The following is a 27,449-nucleotide window of genomic DNA, read 5'->3' as shown; positions in this document are numbered from 1 at the left end:
GGTGATTTCAATCAATCAGAAGTCACAAAGCAAATAGGATGATGTCATAATGGAATGACCAAATATAGTCATAGCTGACAGGCTAATGCCACCACTCTCAAACTATCATTTCGATACTTTCGGTATGGCTCAGTGAAAGAGAATACTGGAGAAGCCTTAGTCCCATCTATTTTGATCCCCAGGGGAGCCCCCAAAATACATCAAACATAATGTTGATCATGTGAGATGAAAGAACACAGTAACTGCATTGTATTTACAAGGATCAAATGATGTTAATCTGGCCTCTTTGCCTAATCACTTAATTACACCCCCCTTTTCAGCCTTAACTATTTTGATTACTTGTACAGAGACCATGTGAACAGAACAAAGAGATCCTTAAAAGGAAAAAAAAGCAATGTATTATTGATGACAGTAATGAAATTACAACAGCCATCACTCATACTTAATGGGTCCATTCCAACGACACATCAGCGGCAACTTCAAAAGTGAAGCGCCAAACTGGAGAAAAAAGTAATTAATAATTTTTAGACGGCAATGCCAAAGGAGATAAAACTCCTTCCCAGAAGTGACAAACCAACCTTAATAAACTAAAGCAAAGGTACATACAAAAGAAATTTTATTAAAGGGGGGGGGGGGAATCTACGGTCTTTATGAGCCTTTTTCCGTGACTGAGAAATGTGATAGTTGGTGATAGAAATAATGGCTCGCTATTCAAACACGGCTTTTCATTAGTTGAAATGGGAACAGAATAGGACTTGTACCAGCCAGAATGTTACTTGCTTTATTCCCCAAGCCTAAAATAAATCACACGGGATAATGCCATGCCTCTGCAAATGGCTTATGCTGTAATACTGTCTAATGCAAGAGCTAATTTCTTTTTTTGCTTAAGAATACTGAAGCCTTTCAAGAGGCTAAGCTGAGGCAGCTTCTAGAAGCAGGGGTAGACAACACCCTCCCCCCCTTGCCCACACACTGTCAACAGTGACATAGCACACCATTTTGGTTGGAGCCTAGGGCTAGGTTTCCAAACAACCAACCAAGGCGCTGGCAGCCCAGCTGAGGTACAGGAGAAGGAAACGGGCATGGCTTATGTCCAGTAGTGTCCCCACAGCTTGGTTTGCTCCAATCATGTCAGACTCTCTCTATGCCTCTGAATACCAAGAACTATGGACAAAAAGGACAAACCTTCATGCTTGTGAGTTTGCCAGAAGCATTAGGCTCACCAGTGCTGGAAGGAGAACACTACACAATGGACCTTACCTGATCCAGCAAGACATTTCTTTTGTTTTTAGCATTCAAATTGAGCTTGTTCGAGATGCAAACATGTGTAATAACCAGTGTTCCCTCTAAGCTGAGTTAGTGTGAGCTAGCTCACAGATTTTTGGTCTCCAGCTCACACATTTTTGTCTTTGCTCAGGAAGGATGACCCCAGAGCATACTAATTTATGCAGTAGCTCACAATTTTAATGCCAGTAGCTCACAAAGTAGGATTTTTGCTCACACGACTCTGCAGCTTAGAGGGAACATTGGTATAACAATGAGAAGAACCAGTGGCTACCTTTCAAATGCTACCTTTGCTGTACAGGAACTGCTGTATTCTCCAGCCATAGAGCCAGCTTCGAGAAAGAAACCATGTCACCCTGTACATCTTGAAGCTACAGAAGCAGCATCATTCAAACAGAACCCCTCACAAAAGGGAGGAAAGGGTTAAAAGATCCAGCTCACTCACTTCAAAGTGGGTAAAAGGGTGAGGAATAGGGCTGCTATGCCCCCAGTAGTCCCACCACAACTCCAATCAGTGGCATAAATCTTTTGCCATTTACTTAAGGGAGACCAGGGAAAGCAAAATGGCACGAATGTAGGTGGGACCAGAAAAATCTGGACTTTCTTGTTCATGGGCAGCAATCCTGGCTTTGCTGGGATTTCTTCCAAAAACAGCAAACATAGGAGTTTTGGAAAAGATTTCAGAAAAGATGACAGAAACCCAGGTGATGCATGAAAGGATCGCAGCGCTGGGGGTGGAGAGAGTAGGGGGCAAGCATTTCTAAATTGTACCCCAAACAGGTGAAGTAATACATCTGCAAGGGATCCAGCAAAGAGGTTAATCAAGTCAGCTCAGATATAAGACTGACAAAATTTCTTAAGCAGCAATGGAAATTTTAAGTTTTACATTGTGGCAGAGAAGCTGCTCCTAAGAGCAAATGTTTTGACATTTCCCCTCCCCCATTTGTGAGCCCAGGATGAACCTAATCAATACATCACAACTTAATCAAAAGTTCTTGACCTTGAAAGGCTGACTTGGCAGAAGCATGTCCATGGATGGTACAGCCTCTGCTGCTGCCATGGCTGGAGGTAGGCTTGCCAGTCCCCTCAGTGGGAGTGGGGGAAACCCCACTTTTGCAAGCTCTTGCCTACCACCGGCCAGCTGGAAAATCTCACCCCAGTTGACCTTTTCAGGCCTATTTCCTGCTTTGAGCCTACTTAAGGCCCTCTTCAGGTTTCAGTAGGGTTGCCAGGTCCAATTCAAGAAATATCTGGGGAGTTTGGGGGTGGAGCCAGGAGAAATTGGGGGTGGAGACAGGAGCAAGGTTGTGACAAGCACAATTGAACTCCAAAGGGAGTTCTGGCCATCACATTTAAAGGGACAGCACACCTTTTGAATGCCTTCCCGCCATTGGAAATAATGAAGGATAGGGATACCTTCTTTTGGGGCTCATAGAATTGAACCCTCTGGTCTAATCTTTTTGAAACTCGGAAGGTGTTTTGAGGAAAGGCACTGGATGGTGTCCTGCAAATATGGTGCCTCTACCTCAAAAAGCTGGGGCCCGCAGAGCCTCAGATACCTGCAGATCAATTTTCCATCATATCCTATAGGAATCAGTCTCCATAGGGAATAATGGAGTGCCCAGCAGACATTCCCCCTCTCTCTTTCTGATGACCCTGAAGCTGGAGGAGGGCCTCAAAACCAGGGGATCCCCTGCCCCCACCTGGGGAATGGCAACCTTAGGTTTCAGGCCTTCTTTTCAGTTGTGGGCAACCCTGTGATTTTTGGACAGAGAGTTCCATCTATACCTTGTAGCTAATAGCCACTGATGGAGCCCTGCTCCATATGTTTGTCCAGTTCCACCTTGAAGCCATATATGCTTGTAGCTGCCACCACCTCCTGTTCCAAAACTCAATGTATGTGAATGGGAAGGGCCTGGTTTGGATCTTTAGCATCATGTGGGAATAGAAAAGTGAAACCTCATTTTGCCATGCATGCCCTAACCAGAATTTGTAGCCCATAAAGCAGTTATTTCTAATTAGCAGTGCTGGAAATCCCTGGTTGTAGATCTTGTCGCTGGGCAACCTCTTCAGAGGGAATGCTTTCTGCTGAGGATTGTTCAGATGTTAATATCAACTTGACTTTATTATATTTTTTTTAAAATGTTGAGAGCTGCAGGACGCCACATTCTGCATCACAGACCAAGTTCTGTGGTTTGCATGGTGTCAGTGAGCACGCAGCCCTAATTATATAGCTTGTATTGTACCTTTTTTTAACACTGGTTTTAAAGAGATAAGAGAGGCAGGGAGAGAAAAGGAAGCTCCATTCTAATAATTTAAAGAAACTCACCCAGGCAACAGTTCACACCTAATGAGAACAACTACAATTGAGAACACCAGCTATCAAGAGGCAATCTGAGCCAACTGGAGGAGATAGTATTGATTTAAATGGTATTATACACTAGTCAAGCACTTGAAACCTAACCTCGCTTCATTGAAATCAATGAGAGCCCTGTCATATCCATCAGTGGGACAAAAATACCTTAGAAGTAGCTCACAAAGTGAGGCAGGATATGGTGGTACTAGTATATCGAGGCCTCCAGACTTAAAATAAAGCCACCCTGAGGGTTCCCAAGGTACAACCCAGGAATTTGCCCTGCACTTCTCAAGCTGTTGATAAGCGGGGAGAGAAAGCGGTGAAGGCTCCTTCATCCTGCTCCAGTTTGGTGTAGTGGTTAAGTGTGCGGACTCTTATCTGGGAGAACCGGGTTTGATTCCCCACTCCTCCATTTGTACCTGCTGGAATGGCCTTGGGTCAGCCATAGCTCTGGCAGAGGTTGTCCTTGAAAGGACAGCTGCTGTGAGAGCTCTCCTGATCCCACCCACCTCACAGGGTGTCTGTTGTGGGGAAGGAAGATAAAGGAGATTGTGAGCAGCTCTGAGACTCTGTGGAGGGCAGAATATAAATCCAACGTCGTCTTCTTCTTCTTCTTCTTCTTCTTCTTCTTCTTCTTCTTCTTCTTCTTCTTCTTCTTCTTCTTCTTCTCCTCCTCCTCCTCCTCCTCCTCCTCCTCCTCCTCCTCCTCCATTCCATACTTTCCTCTGCTCCCATCTGTTGTTATAAGTGAGAGTTTGTATGCACAGCTAGCCCAATCTCGTCAGATCTTGGAAGCTAAGTAGAGTTGGCCCTGCTTACTACTTGCTTACTACTTGGATGGGAGACCACCATGGAGGTTCACAATCCATCTCTTCCCTTGAAAACCCTAGGGGCTCACCATAACTTGATTCCAATTTGACAGCACTTATCCAGCGCCATAGCAAGTGGAGGGTGGTAAGGGAAGGCAGGGTCAGGAAAGCTACCCAGCGACTCAGTCACTGCGTCATTTCCAACTTCTTCAGCCTTTTTAAAGAGACAGGACAACTTTCTGTATTGTAACTTGACAACTTCATTTGTTCCCTTTTCATGGATCTCTTCTCATTCTACTACAAAAAGTCACAATGGGATTATAGTTTTTCTTCTTCTTCTTCTTATTATTATTTTTGCAGAAAGTAATTCTTTATTCAGAATTCCAAAATTACAATGAATATAACAATAGTTTTTTGTAATGTCAACATGATCTAGTGGCTAGAGGGTCAGGCTAGGATCTTGAAGACCTTGTATTTTATTTATTTACATTGTTTAAAGTTTGCCTTTCTCACTTGGGTAGCAGAGCAGATTACACAATTGACAGGATGGGACATTCGATAAACAATACGATAGGATTATAGTTATAGAACCAACCAGAAATCTAAAAACAGAGCTAAAGCAAAACTTTAGTCTTAACATGACATTAAATCAGGGGTGTCAAACTCATTTGTTATGAGGGCCGGATCTGACATAAACGAGACCTTGCCAGACTGGGCCATGTGTGTCATAAAATATAAAGCCAGGTAGCAGAGATATAAACACAATTAAATATATATATATATTTTAAAAAACCCATTAAATTAAAATATGTTTAAAAGATCAGCACTCCTGCAATATTTTGTTGATTTAACTGTTTCTGATAACTGACACTTCTTGCTCAAAATTATTGCCTCAAAATCTGGATACAATGTCTGTGCTGTAACAATCTTGAATATGCTGTTCAGGTGCTTTTCAGGTGTGTGTCTGCAAGTTGCAAATCTACTTTAGATTTATTGACATTCACCAAAGAAATCTCATGGTCAATGCTTTGAGACTAAGGCCCAGGGGAAAACATGAAATGGCTGGGCTTCGCGAGCTTTTGTAGTTTCATGTGCTGGTCAGCCAATGGAAAAAATAGAGTCTTTGCTCTTTAGCTCCTTTAAGATTAAGCAAGCATAGCAAAGCAAGCTGTGATGCAGAAGGAAGCAAGAAAGAGAGAAGGAAGGAGCTGACAGTGAGTTGCACGTGGGCCTGATAGGAGCCCTCTAGGGACTTGATTCAGCCCTTGGGCTGCACGTTTGATACCCCTGCATTAAATGATGCAAAAATTACAAGGCAGTTCCCTGGGTGAACTTGAGTGAGGTATCTCTTGGCCAAGCCTACCTCACAGGATTGTTTTGAGGATAAAAAGGAAGAAGGGAGAATGCTGTTGCATCCCCACTGGGGAGAAAAAGTGGGGACAAATAAATAAATAATTTTCTGGGCTTGCGGTGCTCTCCACTGGCTCTAGTGCACTTATGCTTAGAGCTCTTGTGTCTTACAAGGACACAATCGCTGCTTGTGCTAAATCTTTCCACGCAAATTATGGAGGCTGCCAAGTACAGGTTGATATCCACTTCTGAAGCTCGGTTTTGAAACTGAGTCACAAGCCCTTCTGCAAAATAAGTAAGAGAAAAAAGTTGTGAACCATTTGTAGGGAGTGGCCGAGTTCTCCTGAGTCAGATGAACATTTGAATATGTTTGCATAGTCAAATGAGGTCACCCAGGCTTTTACCTGGCAAATTGCAACATTATCAGTTGCAATATATTTGTTAGCTACAAACAGGCTTCAGATTCAGTGGGAGCTCACAGGAGTGCGGCTCCAGAACCTTTCTGAGAGTTGCACTTCCTCCTTCTGAGAGTTCCACCTCCTTGTCCATTGAATAGTATGTGCAGCTGCATAACAATCCCTGGATGAGCTCCACCACCTATTTTTCTACAAAATGACCACTGGCTACAAATATTACCGGCTCTGACATATTTGAAAGCTATAGATATTCCCAGCTCTGGCTGGATCTTTAAAAATACATTCTATATATCTTTTCTCAATTTGGTGGAACACATTACTTCTGCCACCGCTAAACATTTATTTAGTGCCTGCCATAAGCTATGCGTAAGTATTAACTTGATACTTATATCTTCTTCCATTAAAAAAAATCCTCAAGGTTAGGTTGGCTGCCTGAACTCTTCTCGATATTGAAATGTAGACACTTTCACTTTTATCCCTATCGCGTTCCGGTTAGCATTCATCAAGCTATCTGAATACCATTAATAACGTTACTCAAGCAATGCTTCTCGCATTATCTGTTGGTACAGATGGGAACAGCAATGACACAGTTTCCTTAATGGAAAATATATTTGCAGCCGAATCTCAAAGCTCACAGATGTCAAAACACAAACGAGAAGCAATATATTTCTTAAAAATCAATAAACGTTGGCCTGGAGAAGGAATCTCATCCATTCCCCTAACCCACCCCATTTGGTCTGGACCTCAGGTAGCTGACAATGTAACTAGACCAGAAACAGAATTTCTATGTCATGTCACAGGCAGACTGAAAATGAGTAATGCAGACTGATATTTCTGTTTTACCATTTTTGAGCTTTCGGACTCCCTTGGAGGCTTGCTGCCATGCTGAAGCAGTTTAGAAATTGCACAGCGTATGGACTGGGGCATAGAATCCTGTTTCCTGAAGCTCTAAACCTATGGCAAGTTTCTAGCCCTAAAGATTAGACCAGTCTCAATCAGATCTTGGAAGCCAAGCAAGGTCAGCTCTGGTTAGTATTTGGATGGGAGACCACCAAGAAGTTCAGGGTCATGACCCAGAGGCAGATAATAGCAAACCACCGCTGAACATCTCATCTCTGTGAGGGCACCACAAGTTGTCTGTGAGTTGACAGCAGAAAGAAAATTTGGCGTTGTCAGGCTACTGTGCAAGAGGTTGGATCCTGACTAAATTTACCATCAGCACAATGGAGTGTCCCCACCTTCCTCCCACTAAAGCCTGCTTAGCCTCCCACTAGAGCACCAGTTTGGTGTAGCGGTTAAGTGCACCAAACTGGCACTTAAGGGTTGGATTCCCCACGCCTCCACTTGCAGCTGCTGGAATGGTCTTGGGTCAGCCATAGCTCTCGTAGGAGTTGTCCTTGAAAGGGCAGCTGCTGTGAAAGCTCTCTCTCAGCCTCATCTACACCACAGGGTGTCTGTTGTGGGGGGGGGGGGAAGGTAGAGGAAATTGTAACCACTCTGAGATTCAGAATATAGGGTGGGATATAAATCCAATGTCTTGTTCCTCTTCTCTTCATAAGCTGCTCTTCCCAAGGAACAGGGGTTTGTACTCCCACAGGGTCCCAGTTACACTTGGCTGCTACCAGTGCAAAGAAGATGTTCAGGTCTATTAAGTGGGGGTGGACTGAGAGGGAATAATAATAATAATAATAATAATAATAATAATAATAATAATAATAATAATAATAATAATAATAATAATAATAATAATAATAATAATAATAATAATAATAATAATAATAAATTATTTATATCCCGCCCTCCCCCGCCAGGGCAGGCTCAGGGCGGCTAACAACAATCATAAGCACACAATACAATAAATATAAAACTTTAAATTAACATTATTTAAAAACCAGTCAGTGCATAATTAAACTAACTTAATCTGACAGTAACAATGATGTTCCTGATGCTATTTCTGTCAATTTACAATATAACAAGGGTCCTTAAATAGAACCATATTGGCAGATTCCTTTATTAAACAACCATAGATCAGCAGTCCGTGAACGCCAGCTTAAAAAGGGTGGTCTTGCAGGCCCTGTGGAACTGGTCTAGGCTCCGCAGGGCCCGCACCTCCTCCAGGAGCTGGTTCCATAGGCACGGGGCCGCGATGGAAAAGGCCCGTACACAGGTGTTCTGAAGTTTAACCTCTTTTGGCCCCGGGATAGTCAGTTTGTTTTTCCCTGCTGACCTCAGTGCTCTCTGGGGCTCATACGGGGAGAGACGGTCCCTCAGGTAGGCTGGTCCTCGGCCATATAGGGCTTTAAAGGTAATGACCAGCACTTTGTACTGGACCCGGTATGTAATCGGCAGCCAGTGCAGTCCGCGTAGCCCCGGCCGTATATGCTCTCGCCGCGTTCTGCACTAGTTGCAACCTCCGGGTTCGGCACAAAGGCAGCCCCATGTAGAGGGCATTACAGTAGTCCAATCTTGAGGTGACCGTCGCATGGATCACTGTTGCTAGTTCCCGACGCTCTAGGAAAGGGGCCAACTGCCTCGCCCGCCTCAGGTGGAAGAATGCTGACTTGGCAGTGGCTGCTATCTGGGCCTCCATTGATAATGAAGGCTCCAGTAGAACACCCAAGCTCTTTACCTGGCACGCTGCTTTCAATGGCGCACCGTCGAAGGCTGGGAGAGATATTTCCTTCCCCAGAGCACCGCGACCCACACAAAGGACCTCTGTCTTCGCCGGGTTCAGCTTCAGCCCACTCAGCCTAAGCCACGTTGCAACAGCCTGTAAAGCCTGATCCAGGCTCCCTGGGACGGAGTCGGGACAGCCGTCCATTAGCAGATAGAGCTGTGTGTCATCTGCATATTGATGGCAGCCCAGCCCAAACCTCTGGGCAATCTGGGCAAGGGGGCGCATATAGATGTTACATAACATTGGGGAGAGAACTGCTCCCCGAGGCACCCCACAATCTAGCATGGCCTCTGGGACCGTTCGCCCCTGATCGCCACCCTTTGTCCCCGACCCATGAGGAAGGAGGAAAGCCATTGCAAGGCCAACCCCCTAACCCCTATGTCGGTGAGGCGGTGGGTCAGTAGCTGATGGTCGACTGTATCAAATGCCGCCGACAGGTCTAGTAGCATCAGCACCGCAACGCCGCCCCGATCCAGTTGCCGCTGGAGGTCATCTACCAAGGCGACCAGCACCGTCTCTGTCCCATGGCCTGGCCGGAAACCGGACTGGCACGGGTCTAGGAAGAGAAGCTCGGTGGCCCTGGTGGCCCTGGGGACCATGTTGTCTGACAAGAACCTTGAGTTTGGATTGAGCTTGTGTTGCCTGAAAGACCTAAGGATAGAGCTGTCAGCTCTGGGTTGGGAAATTCTCTGGGTTGGGAAATTCTTGGATGTTTGAGGATGGAGCCTGCGGAGGGCAGGGTTTGTGGAGGCGAGGGACCTCAGCAAGGTATAACGCCATGTAATCCACCCTCTAAAGCAGGCATTTTCTCCATGAAACCTGGTCCTTCTGGGCTGAAGATTCATTGTACTCCCAAGGGCTTTTTTTTTACCAGGAACGTACAGGAATGCAGTTCCAACTGGCTTGGCGTTATGGGTGTGGCCTAATGTGCAAATTTCTGCTGGATGACAAGGATGACATTGGGGGGGGCCTAATATGCAAATTAGTTCCGGTTGGGATTTTTCTACAACCCCCCCCCCCCGGTAATTCCAGAAGATTTCCAGGCCCCACTTGGAAGTAACAACCCTACTGAGGGATGTGTGGTCTCTGCGCAGCACTGCAGCTACATATACTTAGCTGGCAAGCCAGTGCACACACACAAAAACCACTCTTGGGTACTACTCTTTGGCAAGCTAAGTAAACACACACAGCCATTTTATACGCCTAGCAGCCTGGTTTGGTATGTGTGTGAATGCCAAGCCCCATGGGTTAGCGTCTTGTTTTAATCAGGCTTGAGTTGAAAAGTTTGATGTGAGTAGAATAAAGCTGAGCCTACAGAAAGTGGTAGGAATGAGGTTTGTAGGGTGGGCTGTACCACTTCAGGCAGCAGAGGGGGAAGGAAAGGATAACATTTTAGAACATTCCTGTATTTTTAAAAATAATCCCGATGAACTAGTTTTTTGGTTTTTTTAAAAAAATCTGCATAGATCTTTAAAAAAAAATGGAAGGGCTTTCAAAAACCTACAGCCTGAAGTGGTATAGTCCCTTCTATTATTTCTGGGTTCTCCCACCTCATTCTACTGCAAGCAGAGCAGGCATGGTTCCAAAAGACATCCACATTAATTGGCTCCAGAGAGAACTTTTGCAATGTTGCCTCAGTCTTTTCCCAACTTTTAAAAATTAGATACAGGCATTTTATTCAGATTTATCACAGATCTTCTCCATTTCATTCCCCCTATCTTTGCAAGAGGTAAACCACAGTTACCTATAACGGATTTTCTCTCATATTTTGTGAATTATCTTGAGCCATCACTTTGATATACGCTGCCTGCTTTCCACCAGTATATTCAGCCACTATCTCCTCATAAAACAGCTCATGTTAAAAGGTAATGAATGTGCAAGCCCAGAAATTACAATTCCCAGCAGGTATTGTTCAAAGCTCAGGGAGTTACAGTGCACATCAGGTAATACTGCTTCTGACACCAGGTTTCCTATCGCTTGCCACATGCATCAATTTACACAAGTTGCCTGAAATAGTAAAACAGCTCTCTTACACAGGAACAAAAGGACCTCTGTTTTTCGGTGTATCTGGACTAGGGATGCTCAAACACTCACTAGTTCGGTTCGTGGTCTGTTCGCTGGTTGTGCACATGGAGCTGATTTTTCATCAGGCAGTTCACCTGTTCACAAATAGTTTGAGCCTGCTGGCTGAGTTACTTTTTATGTACTCAGACAATACATGGTGCAATCCACAGTGTTTCGTGGCTGTCCATTCCTACGCAGCCCAATGGAACGCCTATTCCCTCCCCCTTCTCCAGCACACCCGTAGTTACTACATGACAATTTTATAAACAGTGAGCAAACCAATGAAGAAAGGTGCCATGAAGAAAGTCAATTCATTTGAAATGTGGTGCGGAAGGAGAGTTTTATGGATATCGTGGAATAGCGCAAAGGCAAATTAGTGGGTTAGGGTTCTCCCTAGAAGTTAAAATGACTGAATGATCATACTTTGATCATGTTATGAAAAGACCAGAGTCACTGGAAACAACAATCCTAGGAAAAATAGAAGGCAGTAGGGAAAGAGGAAGTCCAACATGAGATGGATGGACTCAGTCAAGAAAGCCATGGGGCCTCAGTTTACAAGGCCAGAGCAAGGCTGTTAACGACAAGATGTTTTGGAAGTCATTCATTGATAGGTCACCACCATAAGTCAAAAGTGATTTGATGGCACTTTACACACACACACACACACAAGCCAACCAACCAATCAGCTAGTTGGTTTATATTTTTGAAACAATTTTTACTGCTCATTTAAATCCATGATGTCAACATTATTTTATGCATGCATATTGCTTTTGCACAGAACCAGCCATTCATGATCCAGGTAGAATCATCTCATATACTGTGCAAATGCATAAGCACAGGACTTTTTTTGTAGAAAAAGCCCAGCAGGGACTTATTTGCATATTAGGCCACACCCCCTGACATCACTATTGTTTCACGCAGGTTTTTTTTAAAGAAAAAGCCCATCAGGAACTCATTTGCATATTAGACCACCACCACCCCGACGCCAAGCCAGACAGAACTGTGTTCCTGTGCATTCCTGGTCAAAAAAAGCCCAGCATAAATTCCTACAGGGGGGTGAGAATCAATCTTACTACCACAAAGAAATGGTGGAGAAGCAAACAGATGAGTTTGAAGCAGTTGGTCAAAGAGCTAACTGAGGTATAGAAACTCTGGACTTGGTCCTGAACTCAAGACCTGGTGCAACAGGGAATCATGAACACAATTGCTATTAAAGGTCAGCATTCATGCCAATGGAAAGTTGCAGTAAGGGTGTTAAATGGTAAGAGATTTTTTTCCAAAAAAACATACTGTTTGAGTACATGATTAAGGAAGATGGGAAGATGGCAGAGAAACTGAATGAATTCTGTGGCTGATTCCGCACTCACCTTGGTCTGGGGCAGGCTTCTGTTTCTGCATGGAGCAAGCTGCTGATTTCGCACCAGTTGCTCCGTGCCACCATTTTGCGCAGGGCAATCCCGCGATACCCCCCACCGCAGTGTAAACCTGAAAAAACAGGCTTACACTGCAGTGGGGCAAATGGCGGTGCGGAGCAAGTGGTGCAAAATCACCAGCTTGCTCCACACAGAAACGGAAGCCTGCCCTGGACCAAGGTGAGTGCGGAATCAGCCTGTGTGTCTATTTGTACTGTGGAAAATTCAAGGCATGTACGTATACTGGAGTCACTGCTTTTGGGAAGGATGTCTGAAGAATTTTTTTCTGTTACCTACATGTGTAGAATTTGTTTATCATTTTCATGAACACATCATAAAAATAGCCTTTTTTTATGAACACATCATAAATATATATATATATATATATATATAATTTTTTTTCCATCCACTGTCCATGTGTTAGGTTTTTACAAGGTAAATTCTTCTCCTTCCTTGTGCTGACCACACAACTGATCTTTGGTCCTCCAAGAGAATATGGATCTGCCAAAATGAATAGCCTCCTGCCCTCTTCCCCCTGGTCACAGGGAGCCATTCAATGTATTCTGGGATGGCAGTCAGATAGCCACATGTTGATCAAATGTAACATCAGAACTGTGAACCAAAGTTGCTGTCATCTGAAGACTGTGGTATAATTTATTAGCGTCACAAAACTAGTTTGATTTGAAAGCAATTGACTGAAGACTCCTATTAAGGAGAGTAAGCATGTGTCTTGCTAGTAGAGTTCATACTGTTTCTTTTTTCAAGGCTGCCAGTTTGGTGCAGTGGCTACGTGTGCGGACTCTTATCTGGGAGAACCGGGTTTGATTCCCCACTCCTCCACTTGCACCTGCTGGAATGGCCTTGGGTCAGCCATAACTCTGACAGAGGTTGTCCTCTCAGCCCCACCCAGCTCACAGGGTATCTGTTGTGGGGGAGGAAGATAAAGGAGATTGTGAGCCGCTCTGAGACTCTGAGTGGAGGTTGGGATATAAATCCAATATCATCATCATCATCATCATCATCATCATCATCATCATCATCATCATCATCATCATCATCATCATCATCTTCTTCTTCTTCTTCTTCTTCTTCTTCTTCTTCTTCTTCTTCTTCTTCTTCTTCTTCTTCTTCTTCTTCTTCTTCTTCTTCTTCTTCTTCTTCTTCTTCTTCTTCTTCTTCTTCTTCTTCTTCCAGGAATGTCTGGAGAATTAAGTTAAATTGAGGTGACAAGAGATGTAGTCTATTAGGCAAACGGAAAACTAATATGTCTCCATGTCCAGATGGCATTGGGCTTAAGAAGGATTCTTAAAACTGATATCTGAAATTGCTGATCTGCTAACTACTACATGTAACTTATTGTGAAAATCATCCTTTGTGCCAGAGGACTGGAAAGTGCTAAACATCATGACGTTTTTTAAAAAGGGCCTCGGGATCCAGGGAATTGCAGACCAATTAGAAGGATTGCCAACCTCCAAGTAGGGTTTGGGGTTCTCTTGGAATTACAGCTGATAAGCTACAGGGATCATTTCCCTGGAGGAAATGGCTGCTTTTGAGGATGGATTCTACAGTATCCCATCCCTGCTGAGCTCGCTCCCCTCCCCAAACTCTGCCCTTCCCAAGCACCATCTCCAAATCTTCAGGAACTTCCCACGCCTCACTGGGCAATTCTACCACTTAGTTCAACATCTGTAAATTAGTGGAAACTGTTATGAAAGGGAAATATTAAGTACACTGAGGAACAACTCCTGCTGAGCAAAAAACAGTATGGCTTCTACAAAGGGCTGCCCTGCCTCTCCAGCTTTTTGGAGTTCTTTAAGAACATAACAAGAGCCCGGCTGGATCAGACAAATAGTCCATCTAGTCCAGCATCCTGTCTCACAAAGTAGCCAACCAGTTCCTCTGGAGGGTCAACAACAGAGGATAAGGTCTTCTTCTGATATTACCTCCTAGCTCTGGGATTCAGAGGATCAGTGCTTCTGAATGTGGAGGTTCCCCTCAGTCACCAAAGGCTAGTAGCCATTGATAGACTTATCTTCTATGAATCTAATCTCTTTTTCAAGCTGCTGATTCCTGAGGCCATCACTACACCCTCCTGCAGCGAATTCCACATTTTAATCACTCTTTATGTAAAGTGCTATTTTGTATTTCCTTGTCAGCTCTTTCCAACTTCTGCATAATTGTATAGACCTCGATCATTTCTCTGAGCTGGTTAAAATCCATGTGGACAAGACTGATCTGGCAGACATTATACACTCAGACTTCCAAAAGTCTTTTGACTTGGTACCTCGCCAAAGACTCCTAGGTAAGCTTATCAGCCATGGAACAAGAGGACAGGGAGTCTTATAAGCCCAGCCAGAACTCATTTGCATATTAGGTCACACTTCCTGATATCACCATTGTTTCACACAGCACTTTTTTGTAGAAAAAGCCCTGCAGGACTCTCATTTGCATATTAGGCCACACCCCCTGATGCCAAGCCAGCTGGAACTGCATTTCTGTGCTCAAAAAAAGGCCTGGGTGAGCAATGGGGACCCACCGAGATCATACCATTACCAGTGCTATTTTTCTTGTTCATAAATGCCTTGGAATTAGTGGTGAGTTTGCAGGTGATACCAAATCATTGAGGATGGTGAAAACCAAGATTCTGAAGAGCTATAGGAGGTGTTCCATATGTTGGGTCAGTGGACAGCAAATTAAGTCCAATGTTTGCAAATATAAGTTCATGTTCAAGGAGTGTGGGGGGGGGATCCTGACCATATTGATGGGGTCTGAACTAATTGGAAAACTGCAGTTTTGGTCACCATATCTCAACATGGATATTGCTGAGTTTGAAAAATTACAGAAGAAGGTGCCCAAGATGTTCAAGGGGCTGGAGCACCTTTCCTATGAAGAAAGGCTGAAAAGTCTGGGAATTTTCAGTCTGGAAAAAAGATGGGTATGATAGAGGTTTATCAAATTAGGCATGAGATGGAAAGAGTGGATCAAGAGAGCTTTTTCTGCCTCTTCTATAGCTCAAGGGCACTGGATGAAGTTGATGGGCAACAGGTTCAGGTCACACAAAGGGAACTGCTATTTATTTGAAAAGCAATCGAATTGTGGAATTCTCTGGCAGTGGATGTAGTGACAGCCGTGAGCACAGATGGCTTTAAAGGAGGGTTAGCGAGATTCATTAAGAAGAGGTCCATCCATGACTACTAGACACGATGATAAAAGGGAGCCTTCATATAAAGAGGCAGTGAACCTCTGAAAACCTGTGTTAGAAAACAGCCCTCCACGGCAACAAGTTGGCTGCTGGGTGAAAAAGCTGGATTCAGTGGACCACACATTGTATCCAACATGTTGTGTGTATATGGTTATGCTCTTATCAGAAGTCTGGCTCATGGGTTATCATAGCTGTTGAACTGTGGTGGGTGGTAGGCATACTGACATCATCAGACCAGGACTTCTTTTGTAGCAGGAACTCCTTTGCAGTTAGGCCACTCAACCCAGATGTAGCCAATCCTTCAAGAGCTTACAGGGCTTTTTGTACAGGGTCTACTGTGAGCTCTTGGAGGATTGGCTACACCAGGGATGTGTGCCCTCATATGCAAAGGAGTTCCTGCTACAATAAAATCCCTGTATCAGACAATAGGCAAGAGGGAACACGTGTGCTCCATCAAGCCCAACTCATGGTGGACCAAACCAAACTTGCTCCAGCAGTGTTTTCTGGCTGTCTGCTTAGTGACCGACCACTCTTATTCTAGAGAAACAGCAAGACCCAGCCTGGGCCCTGGGTGGACACCATGTGTGACTGCTGGGTTGCGTTTCCCTTGAAAGGCCACCAATTGTGCAGGCCTGCTCTACAGCATCTTCTGCATGACAGTCGGAAGGAGATTTTAATGTCCACGTTTAACTCAACTTTAACATGAAGGCAGATTGTGATAACAAAAAAAAAAAAGCGTCTGATACTGTACAAGTTGCCATTGCGAAGAAATGGCAAGGGGAGAGAGGCAGTTTCCTTCCATTTCACACATCGTTTCTTTATAGATTTGTGGTTCACAAAGGAAAGATGCTGTTTTCACACAAGCATAAATTCCACCGTGAAGAAGCGTTGCGCTGCATTACAGAATTCTCTCTTGCTCGGCCTTCTCGGAGGTACAAAAACCCCCAGGGTCACTCTGACTAGGTTATGCTCAATTTCTTCCTTCCCAGGATTGATTAAGAGAGGGCATGATTCAGCATGATTAGCGATAATGAGGAAAGATCAGAACCACAGCAGGAATTTGTAAGAGCATTATCAGATTAGTCATTATTACTCAGGGACTCTGCGCTGAAATTTGTTGCTTCAAAGAGTGAGGAATATTAAAATGCAAAATCAAGCCGAGCTTAAATGCCAACGTGCCATAATGGCCATGTTTACTCGCGGCCTCTGGTGAAATTCACCCGGTGGCAGGGAAATTCACAAATATTGCTGAAAGAAGGATATTTGGGGGGGGGGAGGGGACTTCCTGTGCTACAGTTCGAAGGCTACATCGACGCTGTGCATTTCTCTGTTTAAGCGGGAGGAAAGGTAGAGAGGTAGAGAGTCATTCCTCTCTAAATGAGAATTAAATAGTGACAGCCCTGCACCATCTGTTCCCTGACGCCCTGACCTGACTCTTAACCATGGGGTGTGTGGATGGTGAGGAAGGCTTGGGGGAATGGCGATACGTTATATAGGAGATCCATTATCTGATCTTCCTACTTTTTTTTTTTTTTTTTTAACTGTAGCAAACAGTGCAGAAAACTCAATTTGGAGAGATGCTGTAGTTTGCGGGAAGTGGATTTAACCCATTCCACCAACACTGTTTCCTCACAGAAACCAGGGATACCAGTCTCCGGAGGGGATGGGGGGGACCTGGGAATCTCCTGGAATTACAGGTCATCTCCAGACTACAGCAATGCCGGATTAAACCCTATGGAGGCCCCTAGGCAGTCAAAATTTTGCAAATCATCTCAGAGTCACAGTGCCCACACCATCGCCTGCAGCCCCCACTGCAGCCTGCAGGCACCTTCTCAAAAGCCCCTTTGGCAAAGCTGGGGGAAAGGCAGAGAGAGGCAAACTTGGCGACAATGCCAGCAGCAGCCGCACCAGGCAAGTCGGGCAAACAGCAGCTCAGTTGCTGACTGTGTGTGAAGGCTGGGAGGGCTGCAAGCAGGGGGAAAATGGAGGGGGAGCCGGCTGGGGCCCCTAAAGGTGTGAAGAAGAAGAAGAAGAAGAAGATATTGGATTTATATCCCGCCCTCCACTCCGAAGAGTCTCAGAGCGGCTCACAATCTCCTTTACCTTCCTCCCCCACAACAGACACCCTGTGAGGTGGGTGGGGCTGGAGAGGGCTCTCACAGCAGCTGCCCTTTCAAGGACAACCTCTGCCAGAGCTATGGCTGACCCAAGGCCATTCCAGCAGGTGCAAGTGGAGGAGTGGGGAATCAAACCCGGTTCTCCCAGATAAGAGTCCGCACACTTAACCACTACACCAAACTGGCTCTCCAGACTACAGCAATGCCGGATTAAACCCTATGGAGGCCCCTAGGCAGTCAAAATTTTGTGTGGGGGCCCATAGGCCAGTGCCTACTTGGCCTAATTGTTAATTCAGCCCTGGACTACAGAGATCAGTTCCCCTGAAGAACAGGGACTATTTGGAGGGTGAACTCTAAGGCATTGTATCCTCTGAGGTCCCTGTCCTCCCCAGCCTCCACCCCCAAATATCCAGGAGTTTCCCACCCTGGATATAGCAACCCTACCCCCCATTCCCCACCAGTGGCCAGGGGAATCTGGCAACCCTAACAGAAACTGAGACCTTTTCCTCACAAGCTGCCATTAACCCTGATAGGAAAATCTGGCAAGTAAAACATAAATGCCTTTCCTCCGCTACTGGAGGGATAATAATTCAAGGAGATAACCCCCCTAGTAGCATATAGGCAATAGGTATATGGGTTCCTCAAGACTGGCAAGGCACCATTCCTTTCAGTGCCAGATGATCTGCTTGCACCTTCTGGTTTGTTGTTGTTTTTGGAATGGATCTGTTCTGTTTTTATGTAAAGACACTATATGCATTTCATGTAGCATGGATACTTTTAAACAGGGCTTTTTAAATAGAAAAGGCCCAGCTGGAACTCATTTGCATATTAGGTCACACCCTTGACATCACTATTGTTTCACACAGGGCTTTTTTCCGTAGAAAAGGCCCAGCAGGAACTCATTTGAATGTTAAATCACACCCCCTGACACCAAGCCAGCGAGAACGGCGTTCCTGTGCGTTCCTGCCCCCCCCCCCCAAAAAAAAAAAAAAAAAAAAAGGCTTTGCTTTTAAACGAGCTAATGTATAACACCTGCGGGGGTTTTAAATGTGGCAGTGTTTTTTACTGTGTGAGCATGTGCCACTTTGAATGAAGGGCAACAATGTTGTGCATAGTCTTTGTAATTCTCAGGTAGTGAGGTTTGCTATTATGTTTTTGGAATGGAATTTATCCTAAATGTATATTCAGCCATTTTAGAACCCTGGGATGTTTGTACTTCTTCTGCAGAACCATGGAGGTGTCAGCTTCTTGATAATACAATTTTCATGTGAAACATGGAATACCAGCTGGCGATCACATAGAAGAAGAACATTTTCAGGACTAACGTACACTTGAGGAGGACTCCATCTTATTTATACTTTGGACATTGGGTGCAATGATATAGAAGCAAAGCATTGCTGAGTCCATCGTTTTGAGGACTGTTGGCATCCTTCCATTATTTGGTCACTTATGCTAATTACTAGGTATCACTGGACCTTTTGCTAAGTTGTTCATGATATATGTTTATTGAGACAATGGGAGAGTTTTTGGTATATATTGCCTTATAAGTGGATTGATATTGCACAGTTGTTTTTCTGTTCTGTTTGTGCACTGTGCTGTCACTTAAATGAACATATGAACATATGAAGCTGCCTTCTACTGAATCAGACCCTTGGTCCATCAAAGTCAGTATTGTCTACTCAGAAAGGCAGCGGCTCTCCAGGGTCTCAAGCTGAGGTTTTTCACATCTATTTGCCTGGACCCTTTTAGTTGGAGATGCCGGGGATTGAACCTGGGACCTTCTGCTTACCAAACAGATGCTCTACCAATGAGTCACCGTCCCTCCCTTTGTTTTGCACCTCCTGGAAAACCAGCAGCAGGGCGTGTAGAGTGCAAAGCTCTCCTTACTTTATTCTATTTTCCTTGTAGTACTGGTATTCACCCAGTGACCCAACATAGAATCACAGAGTTGGAAGGTATCTCCAGGGTCATCTAGTCCAACTCCCTGCACAATGCAGGAAACTCACAAATACCTCCCCCCGCCGCCAACATACATCCCCAGTGGCCCCTGCTGCATGCCCAGAAGATGGCAAAACCTCCTGGATCCCTGGCCAAATTGGCCTGGAGAAAAATTGCTGCCTGATCCCAAAGTGGCAATCGGCATTTCACTGGGTGTGTAAGAATGGACCACAGGAACTAAGCAGTGATGCAACCCTTCCTTCCCTCCTTCTCATAACCTGCCTAATGCATGGGGGGCTTATCTGATGACCTCAGGTTGCAGGCAGGCTATATGGCTACAATTGCCCTCAAAGACACAAGTTCCAGTTTACAGCTCATGCAATTATAGCATTTTCGTGCCATCATGTACCGAACAACCTGGGAGGGGGGGGGAAGCCCGCTGTTCTTTTCTTTCTTTCAATTTTTCACAGACAGAATCGTAGGTAATATTTTAGTCACGGCACAAAATGTGCTAGAATCCATGAAAAACGGTGGCATTAATGCTGTAATTTTAAAGCCTGGAGCTGCTGAAAACTTGCACTCAAGCCATGATGAGGTATAAAGTGCGGCGATAATGCGTACAACTGTACGTATCGCTTCTCAGCTCATTGCTAAGAAAAATGTCACCTTCTAAGTATCTGAAGTTCAGGAAAAATTTTTGCGGTGCCAGTGTTAAGTTACAACCCACCCCTGCAATGTTTTGGGACTCTGTGTCATCCAAGAGATTACTTTCTCTGCAATGTCTCATCACAGGGAGGGTTACAGCCGCGCAACCAGACCTTGAATAAAGCAGGAGCTCACAGGAGCACAGCTCCTGAACCTTTCTGAGGGTTCCTCCTTTTCCTCTCTACCTACTACCTTCTCCACTGAATAGTAGGTGCAGCTGCATAACAATCCCTGGATGAGCTCCACCACCTATTTTTCCAGAAGAAGAAAAATTGCAGATTTATACCCCGCCCTTCTCCCTGAATCAGAGACTCAGAGTGGCTTACAATCTCCTATATCTTCTCCCCCCACAACAGACACCCTGTTAAGAGGGTGGGGCTGAGAGGGCTCTCACAGCAGCTGCCCTTTCAAGGACAACTCCTGTGATAGCTATGGCTAACCCAAGGCCATTCCAGCAGGTGCAAGTGGAGGAGTGCGGAATCAAACCCGGTTCTCCCAGATAAGAGTCCACACACTTAACCACTACACCAAACTGGCTCTCAAAATGATCCCTGTTTGCAACCCAAATGCTATCGACATGCCACAAAAGTCCCTGATATGGCAAGAGACAGCAAGCCGTCTGTTCTCCTTAGGGTTGCCAGGTCTGATTCAAGAAAAATCTGGGACTTCGGGGGTGGAGCCAGGAGACAGTTTGTGACAAGCAAGATTGAACTCCAAAGGGAGTTTCGGTCATCACATTTAAAGGGACGGTGTGCCTTTTAAATGCCTTCCCTCCATTTGGAAATAATGAAGGATAGGTGAACCTTCTTTTGAGGTGAATAGAATTGGACCCTTTGGTACAATCTTTTTGAAACCTGGAGGATGGGTTGAGGAGAGGCACCAGATGCTATAGTGAAAATTTGGTGCATCTACCTCAAAATTAGCACCGCCCCAAGTCCCAGACACCCACAGACTGATTTTTTGTTATACCCTATGGGAACTGGTCTCCATCAGATATAATGTAGTGTCCAGCAGACACTCCCTCCCCGCCCCGCTACTTTCTGATAACTCTGAAACAAGGGGAGAGCCTACAGACTGGGGATTAGAAGAAGTACAATACATATACCGTGGTCAAATTACTAATTGATCAACTAGTTATATTCATCACCAATTAATCCAGACTTAATACAATTCATTCAATGCATAAATATCTCCACATTGCCTATATCAACCTTCCAATAAAGCACTTGTTTCAAAGTAAAGTGCTTGTGTCAAAGTCTCTTAATACTTCAGTAAATAGTGCTAAAAATGGAAACTTGTACAGTACAGAACGTCTTAGACATCTCTGAAGTTACATCCAACTGGGGATTGGCAACCCTAGTTCTCCTGCCCGATCACTTCCTTTCAGCAGCTTCTCAACAAAGAATTCTGGAAATCCATGTTGTTATCTCAAGGAAAGGGTTGTGGTGGATGGTGGGATCATGGCTGAAATAGATAAGAAACCTGGAACCTCCAAGATCTCACTCTGTACCAGACTGAGTTGGCAAAGGTGGGTCTGGTCGTTCAGGCCAAAGGAAAGGGGATATATCTTCTAGGGAAATAAACCCCCCTGCCCAGTTAAACAGGGAGAGTTATCTCTGGGAAGAGAAGGTCCCCAGTCTGTTGTGAAAGGAAACTGCAGAAATTAGAGATTAAAAGGAAGGGAGTGAGGTACTGGATAAAGGTACCAGCTTCAAGGAAATAAGAGGAGAAACAGGAAACTCTGTTGAGAAGTATTGCAGTGTTTGGAGAACACGGGGAAAGCCTATTGATATTAAGATCTCGATAACTAAGAAAATAATCTTAGTCCACATGTTGATGGGATCTGAATTAATTGGAAAACTGCAGTTTTGGCCACCATATCTCAATATGGATATTGCTGAGCTGGAAAAATTACACAAGATGTTCAAGGGGGTAGAGCACCTTTCCTATGAAGAAAGGTTGAAAAATCTGGGAGTTTTCAGTCTGGAAAAAAAGATGGGTATGACAGAGGCACCCCATCAATAACTCTCATCTTCCTGTGTAATAAAATTAATATAATAACATAATCGTGAAAGTCAATAACTCCCATCTTCCTGTAGAAATAATTTCAATATGTGCAACCACTGATTTCCTTTTTGCCTTGAAGTTAACTATTCCTGAGTGCACCTGACCTTCCTCTGTCTTTTAAATAAAAACTTTTGTTCTGTTGACTTTTACGTGATCTCAAGCACCATTTGAAAGAGTTCAACCCAAGAGGGCTCCTTAGTCTTCCCTCAGGTTCAGGACCAGATCTACATGTTTTTTGAGGGGGGGCAAAATCAAAAAATGGTGCCCCCTTATGGGCGATTCTATGTTATGGTCCCATAGAATACAATGGACTCCATACCCAATTTGGCGCCCCCCCCCTGTCAGTGCCCAGGGCAAGCACCCCCCTCCGCCCCCCTCCGAGATCCGGTCCTGCTCAGGTTCCAGGGCTGGGCTAAAAAAGCCAAATTAAATCTCTGTGACAAGGTGGGACAGGCAGTCTTTTAAAGACAAAGAAGAAAATCATGTTAGTTTGGGTGGTTCGGAGAGGAGGAGGAGAAAAAAATGGATTTATATCCTGCCCTCCACTCCGAATCTCAGAGCAGCTTACAATCTCCTTTATCTTCCTCCCCTACAACAGACACCCTTTGAAGTGGGTGAGGCTCAGAGGGCTCTCCCAGCAGCTGCCCTTTCAAGGACAACCTCTGCCAGAGCTATGGCTGACCCAAGGCCATTCCAGCAGGGGCAAGTGGAGGAGTGGGGAATCAAACCTGGTTCTCCCAGATAAGAGTCTGCACACTTGACCACTACACCAAACTGTGTGTGTGCTGTGTGTGTGAGAGAGAAATTTTCATGTGGGTAACCATATTGGTATGCAGCAGAAGATCAAGACTAGACTCCAGTAGCACTGTAATGAACAACAAGGTTTCCAGGATATAAGTGTTGGGAAGTCAAAGCTCCTTTCATCAGATACAAGTTGGAATGGAGATCCCTGAGCCCCAGGAAAGCACAGAGAACCCCACCTCCCACCCCCAGTCATGGCAAATCCAGCTTCAATAGCCATTCTCTAAAAGATTTCTCAGTTGTAAGGATCAAAGCTGTAGGATTCCAATATACTGCAAACAGAAGATGACAGCTGACCTGACAAAAACTGATTGAGAAACGATACCTATAGCTTGGTCAAGTAGTGCGACAAAGCTGGGGAATGTAATTCCCAATGAATATCCAGGAAGCAATCTTTTCTTTTTTCCCCCCTCCCATGAAGAATATGCACTTTATTGCGGGCACATATTCTTCCTTTGGAAGGCCATAAATTATAGTATTTATGGAATCTTAATGATCTAAACACAGTTGGAGCCTGAAGGTCAAGGCAGCAAACTGCATCCTAAATTTCTGTTTACAGATGAAGTTGAGTATTTATTGCAGGAACTGTTTGTGCTGCTTTAGTTAAAGGTCTGCCAGCATTTCCATTATAAACCACTATTTCAGAGGTTTATAACTCACTCATAAATCTCCACTTCAGGCTGAAACACAGTGCAAAACAAGGTCTCCACTGTGGAAGAGAGGGCTCCCCCCTACCCCGCTTTCTTCTTCGTTTTATCAAAAATTGGTTTCAAAAGATGTGAACCCCAATCCAAAAGACACAAAATGCATCACCGGCTCTTATTAGAATCTGGGGATTGTACAGTACGCATCATCAGGATGGCTGGCCCATTCACCGAGGTTCTGTAAATTCATCACAGAAATAATGATTGCTTTGGGGGGTTTTTTTTTTGTGGTTTGTAGAAATATTAATAACACCTAACATTTGAAATCTTTCTGCTGCAGTGTCAAAGGACTGATTCTTATTAATGAACATATGAACATATGAAGCTGCCTTCTACTGAATCAGACCTTGGTCCATCAAAGTCAGTATTGTCTTCTCAGACTGGCAGCGGCTCTCCAGGGTCTCAAACTGAGGTTTTTCACACCTATTTGCCTGGACCCTTTTTTGGAGATGCCGGGGATTGAACCTGGGACCTTCTGCTTCCCAAGCAGATGCTCTACCACTGAGCCACCGTCCCTCCCCACCGTCCCTCCTCTTGCAACAAGGGGTGCTTCCGGAAGGCTCCTAATTGCAATTTCTTCCAGGATTATTTGCTTTTGTTTCTGAAGTGGCTACAAATTCTCTATTATTCCACTTAACGTTGCCACATTTTGTACATAATGTTATTAATTTAATCGATCAATTTATTGTCTGCTTAATTCATTAATTGGATTAATACACTTATAGTCTGCTTTTCTCCCTAGGACTCAATGTGGATTATGCAGAGCAAATCAAATACAACTGACAGGATGGGGCATTTAAAGAACCATGCCACAGGAATTAGGTTTGTGGAACCAACTGTAAGGCTAGAACAGAAAGGAAACAGAGCATAAGTATTAGCAGGGCGTAGAGTGTTAAAGCTGCAGTACTGCAGTCCTAAGCTCTGCTCATGACCTGAGTTTGATCCCCAGTGGAAGCTGGGTTTTCAGGAAGCCGGCTTGAGGTTGACTCAGCCTTCCATTCTTCTTAGGTCAGTAAAATGAGTACCCAGCTTGCTGGGGGGAAAGCGTAGATGACTGGGGAAGGCAATGGCAAACCACCCCATAAAAAGTCTGCCGTGAAAACATTGTGAAAGCAACATCACCCCAGAGTCGGAAACGACTGGTGCTCGTACAGGGGACCTTTTCTTAAGAACATAAGAGAAGCCATGTTAGATCAGGCCAATGGCCCATCCAGTCCAACACTCTGTGTCACACAGTGGCAAAAAAATTTTATATACACACACACACACTGTGGCTAATAGCCACTGATGGACCTCTGCTCCATATTTTTATCTAAACCCCTCTTGAAGGTGGCTATGCTTGTGACCACCACCACCTCCTGTGGCAGTGAATTCCACACGTTAATCACCCTTTGGGTGAAGAAGTACTTACTTTTATCCGTTTTAACCTGTCTGCTCAGCAATTTCATTGAATGCCCATGAGTTCTTGTATTGTGAGAAAGGGAGAAAAGTACTTCTGTCTCTACTTTCTCCATCCCATGCATTATCTTGTAAACCTCTATCATGTCACCCCGCAGTCGACGTTTCTCCAAGCTAAAGAGTCCCAAGCGTTTCAACCTTTCTTCATAGGGAAAGTGTTCCAGCCCCTTTAATCATTCTAGTTGCCCTTTTCTGGACTTTCTCCAATGCTATAATATCCTTTTTGAGGTGCGGCGACCAGAACTGCACACAGTACTCCAAATGAGACCGCACCATCGATTTATACAGGGGCATTATGATACTGGCTGATTTGTTTTCAATTCCCTTCCTAATAATTCCCAGCATGGCGTTGGCCTTTTTTATTGCAAACGCACACTGTCTTGACATTTTCAGTGAGTTATCTACCACGACCCCAAGATCTCTCTCTTGGTCAGTCTCTGCCAGTTCACACCCCATCAACTTGTATTTGTAGCTGGGATTCTTGGCCCCAATGTGCATTACTTTGCACTTGGCCACATTGAACCGCATCTGCCATGCTGACGCCCACTCACCCAGCCTCAACAGATCCCTTTGGAGTTCCTCACAATCCTCTCTGGTTCTCACCACCACCCTGAACAATTTAGTGTCATCCGCAAACTTGGCCGTTTCACTGCTTACTCCCATTCCTTTCCTTGTCTCTTGCCTTGAAAACACTGCAGGGTCAATGTAGGTTGGCTGCGACTTCATGGCACTTTTCACCTCCAAAAGAAGTGAAGGTATTTAAAGCTGTAGGAACCTGTATCTTCTGGCTGAGGAGTGCTGGTACAAACAGCAGATTAGAATCATAGAGTTGGAAGGGACCCCCAGGGTCATCTAGTCCAACCCCCTGCACAATGCAGGAACTTCACAAATACCTCCCCCTAAGTTCACAGGATCAGCATTGCTGTCAGAGGCCATCTAGCATCTGTTTAAAAACCTCCAAGGAAGGAGAGCCCACCACCTCCCAAGGAAGCCTATTCCACTGAGGAACCGCTCTGTCAGGAGGTTCTTCCTAATGTTGAGTCAGAAACTCTTCTGATTTAATTTCAACTCATTGGTTCTGTTCCCGCCATCTGGGACAATGGAAAACAATTCTGCACCATCTTCTATATGACAGCCCTTCAGGTACTTGGTGATCATAGATGGTGATCATATCACCTCTCAGCTGCCTCCTCTCCAGGCTAAATATACCCAGTTCCTTCAACCTTTCTTCATAGGACTTGGTCTTCAGACCCCTCACTATCTTCATCACCCTCCTCTGGACCCATTCCAGCTTGTCGATATATCTTTCTTAAAATGTGGTGCCCAAAACTGAACACAATACTCCAGGTGAGGTCTTAACAGAGCAGAGGAAAGAGATACTATCACTTCACATGATCTGGACACTATACTTCTGTTAATACAGCCCAAACTTGCATCTATCATGCCCCACTTGTGAGTTTTGCAAAGGCTAGCCCTTGTTAGAGTCACGTAAACAGACCCTTGGTCTGATCCAGCAAGGCTGCGCTTCAAAGAGTTATTCAGTTTTGGACAGCTTCAGTGCAGCAACCTTAACTGGCAGTGTTGTGACCAAAATTTTACAAGCTTGTATTCTAATCATGACTTTTGCCTTAGTGTGCCTTTTTTTTCCTGCTGAAAGGATGGTTTGGCTAAATGTAACAAGGAGCTTTTATCTTGCGCTCTCACTGAGATGTGCAAGCTTAGTGAAACAGACACGAGAGTCTAACCCAGAAAAATTATAAGATAGTTGATGTAAATGGACAAAGAACAGAGTGAGCATTTCCTACCTGTAAAATCCTGGAGGAACAGAGTGAGCATTTCCTACCTGTAAAATCCTGGAGGAACTTGTTGAACGAGGAAGTTTTTCTCCAGATTCTGCAGTACGTCATTTAGCATTCGGACACGCATGGGAGCTCTTTCTTTTGGGTCGTTAGCCGGACGCATTTCATCTGACTGGAACAACTGTGCACTTTCTCGCAGAGCATAGGCCATTGTCAACAACTGTTCCATATCTTCATGGTCACCTGGTCGTGATAGAAGAAACAGAGTATCTATAAAATATCCCTATGCC

General features: G+C 44.7%; 1 protein-coding gene across 1 annotated transcript in view; it reads right to left on the bottom strand.

Moving 5' to 3' along the window:
- The window catches only part of NAALADL2 (N-acetylated alpha-linked acidic dipeptidase like 2), a 937,215-nt gene that overhangs the window by 5,966 nt on the left and 903,800 nt on the right, over nt 1-27,449 (bottom strand). The window contains exon 13 of the mRNA XM_060242532.1: nt 27,204-27,402. Within this exon, the coding sequence (XP_060098515.1) occupies nt 27,204-27,402 (199 nt within the window). The remainder of the gene's footprint in view (nt 1-27,203; nt 27,403-27,449) is intronic.

The sequence above is a fragment of the Heteronotia binoei genome, chromosome 6 (genome assembly GCF_032191835.1).
Source record: "Heteronotia binoei isolate CCM8104 ecotype False Entrance Well chromosome 6, APGP_CSIRO_Hbin_v1, whole genome shotgun sequence".
Lineage (NCBI taxonomy): Eukaryota > Metazoa > Chordata > Lepidosauria > Squamata > Gekkonidae > Heteronotia > Heteronotia binoei.
Note: the sequence above shows the minus strand (reverse complement) of the source record. Positions and strands in the feature narration are given on the sequence as shown.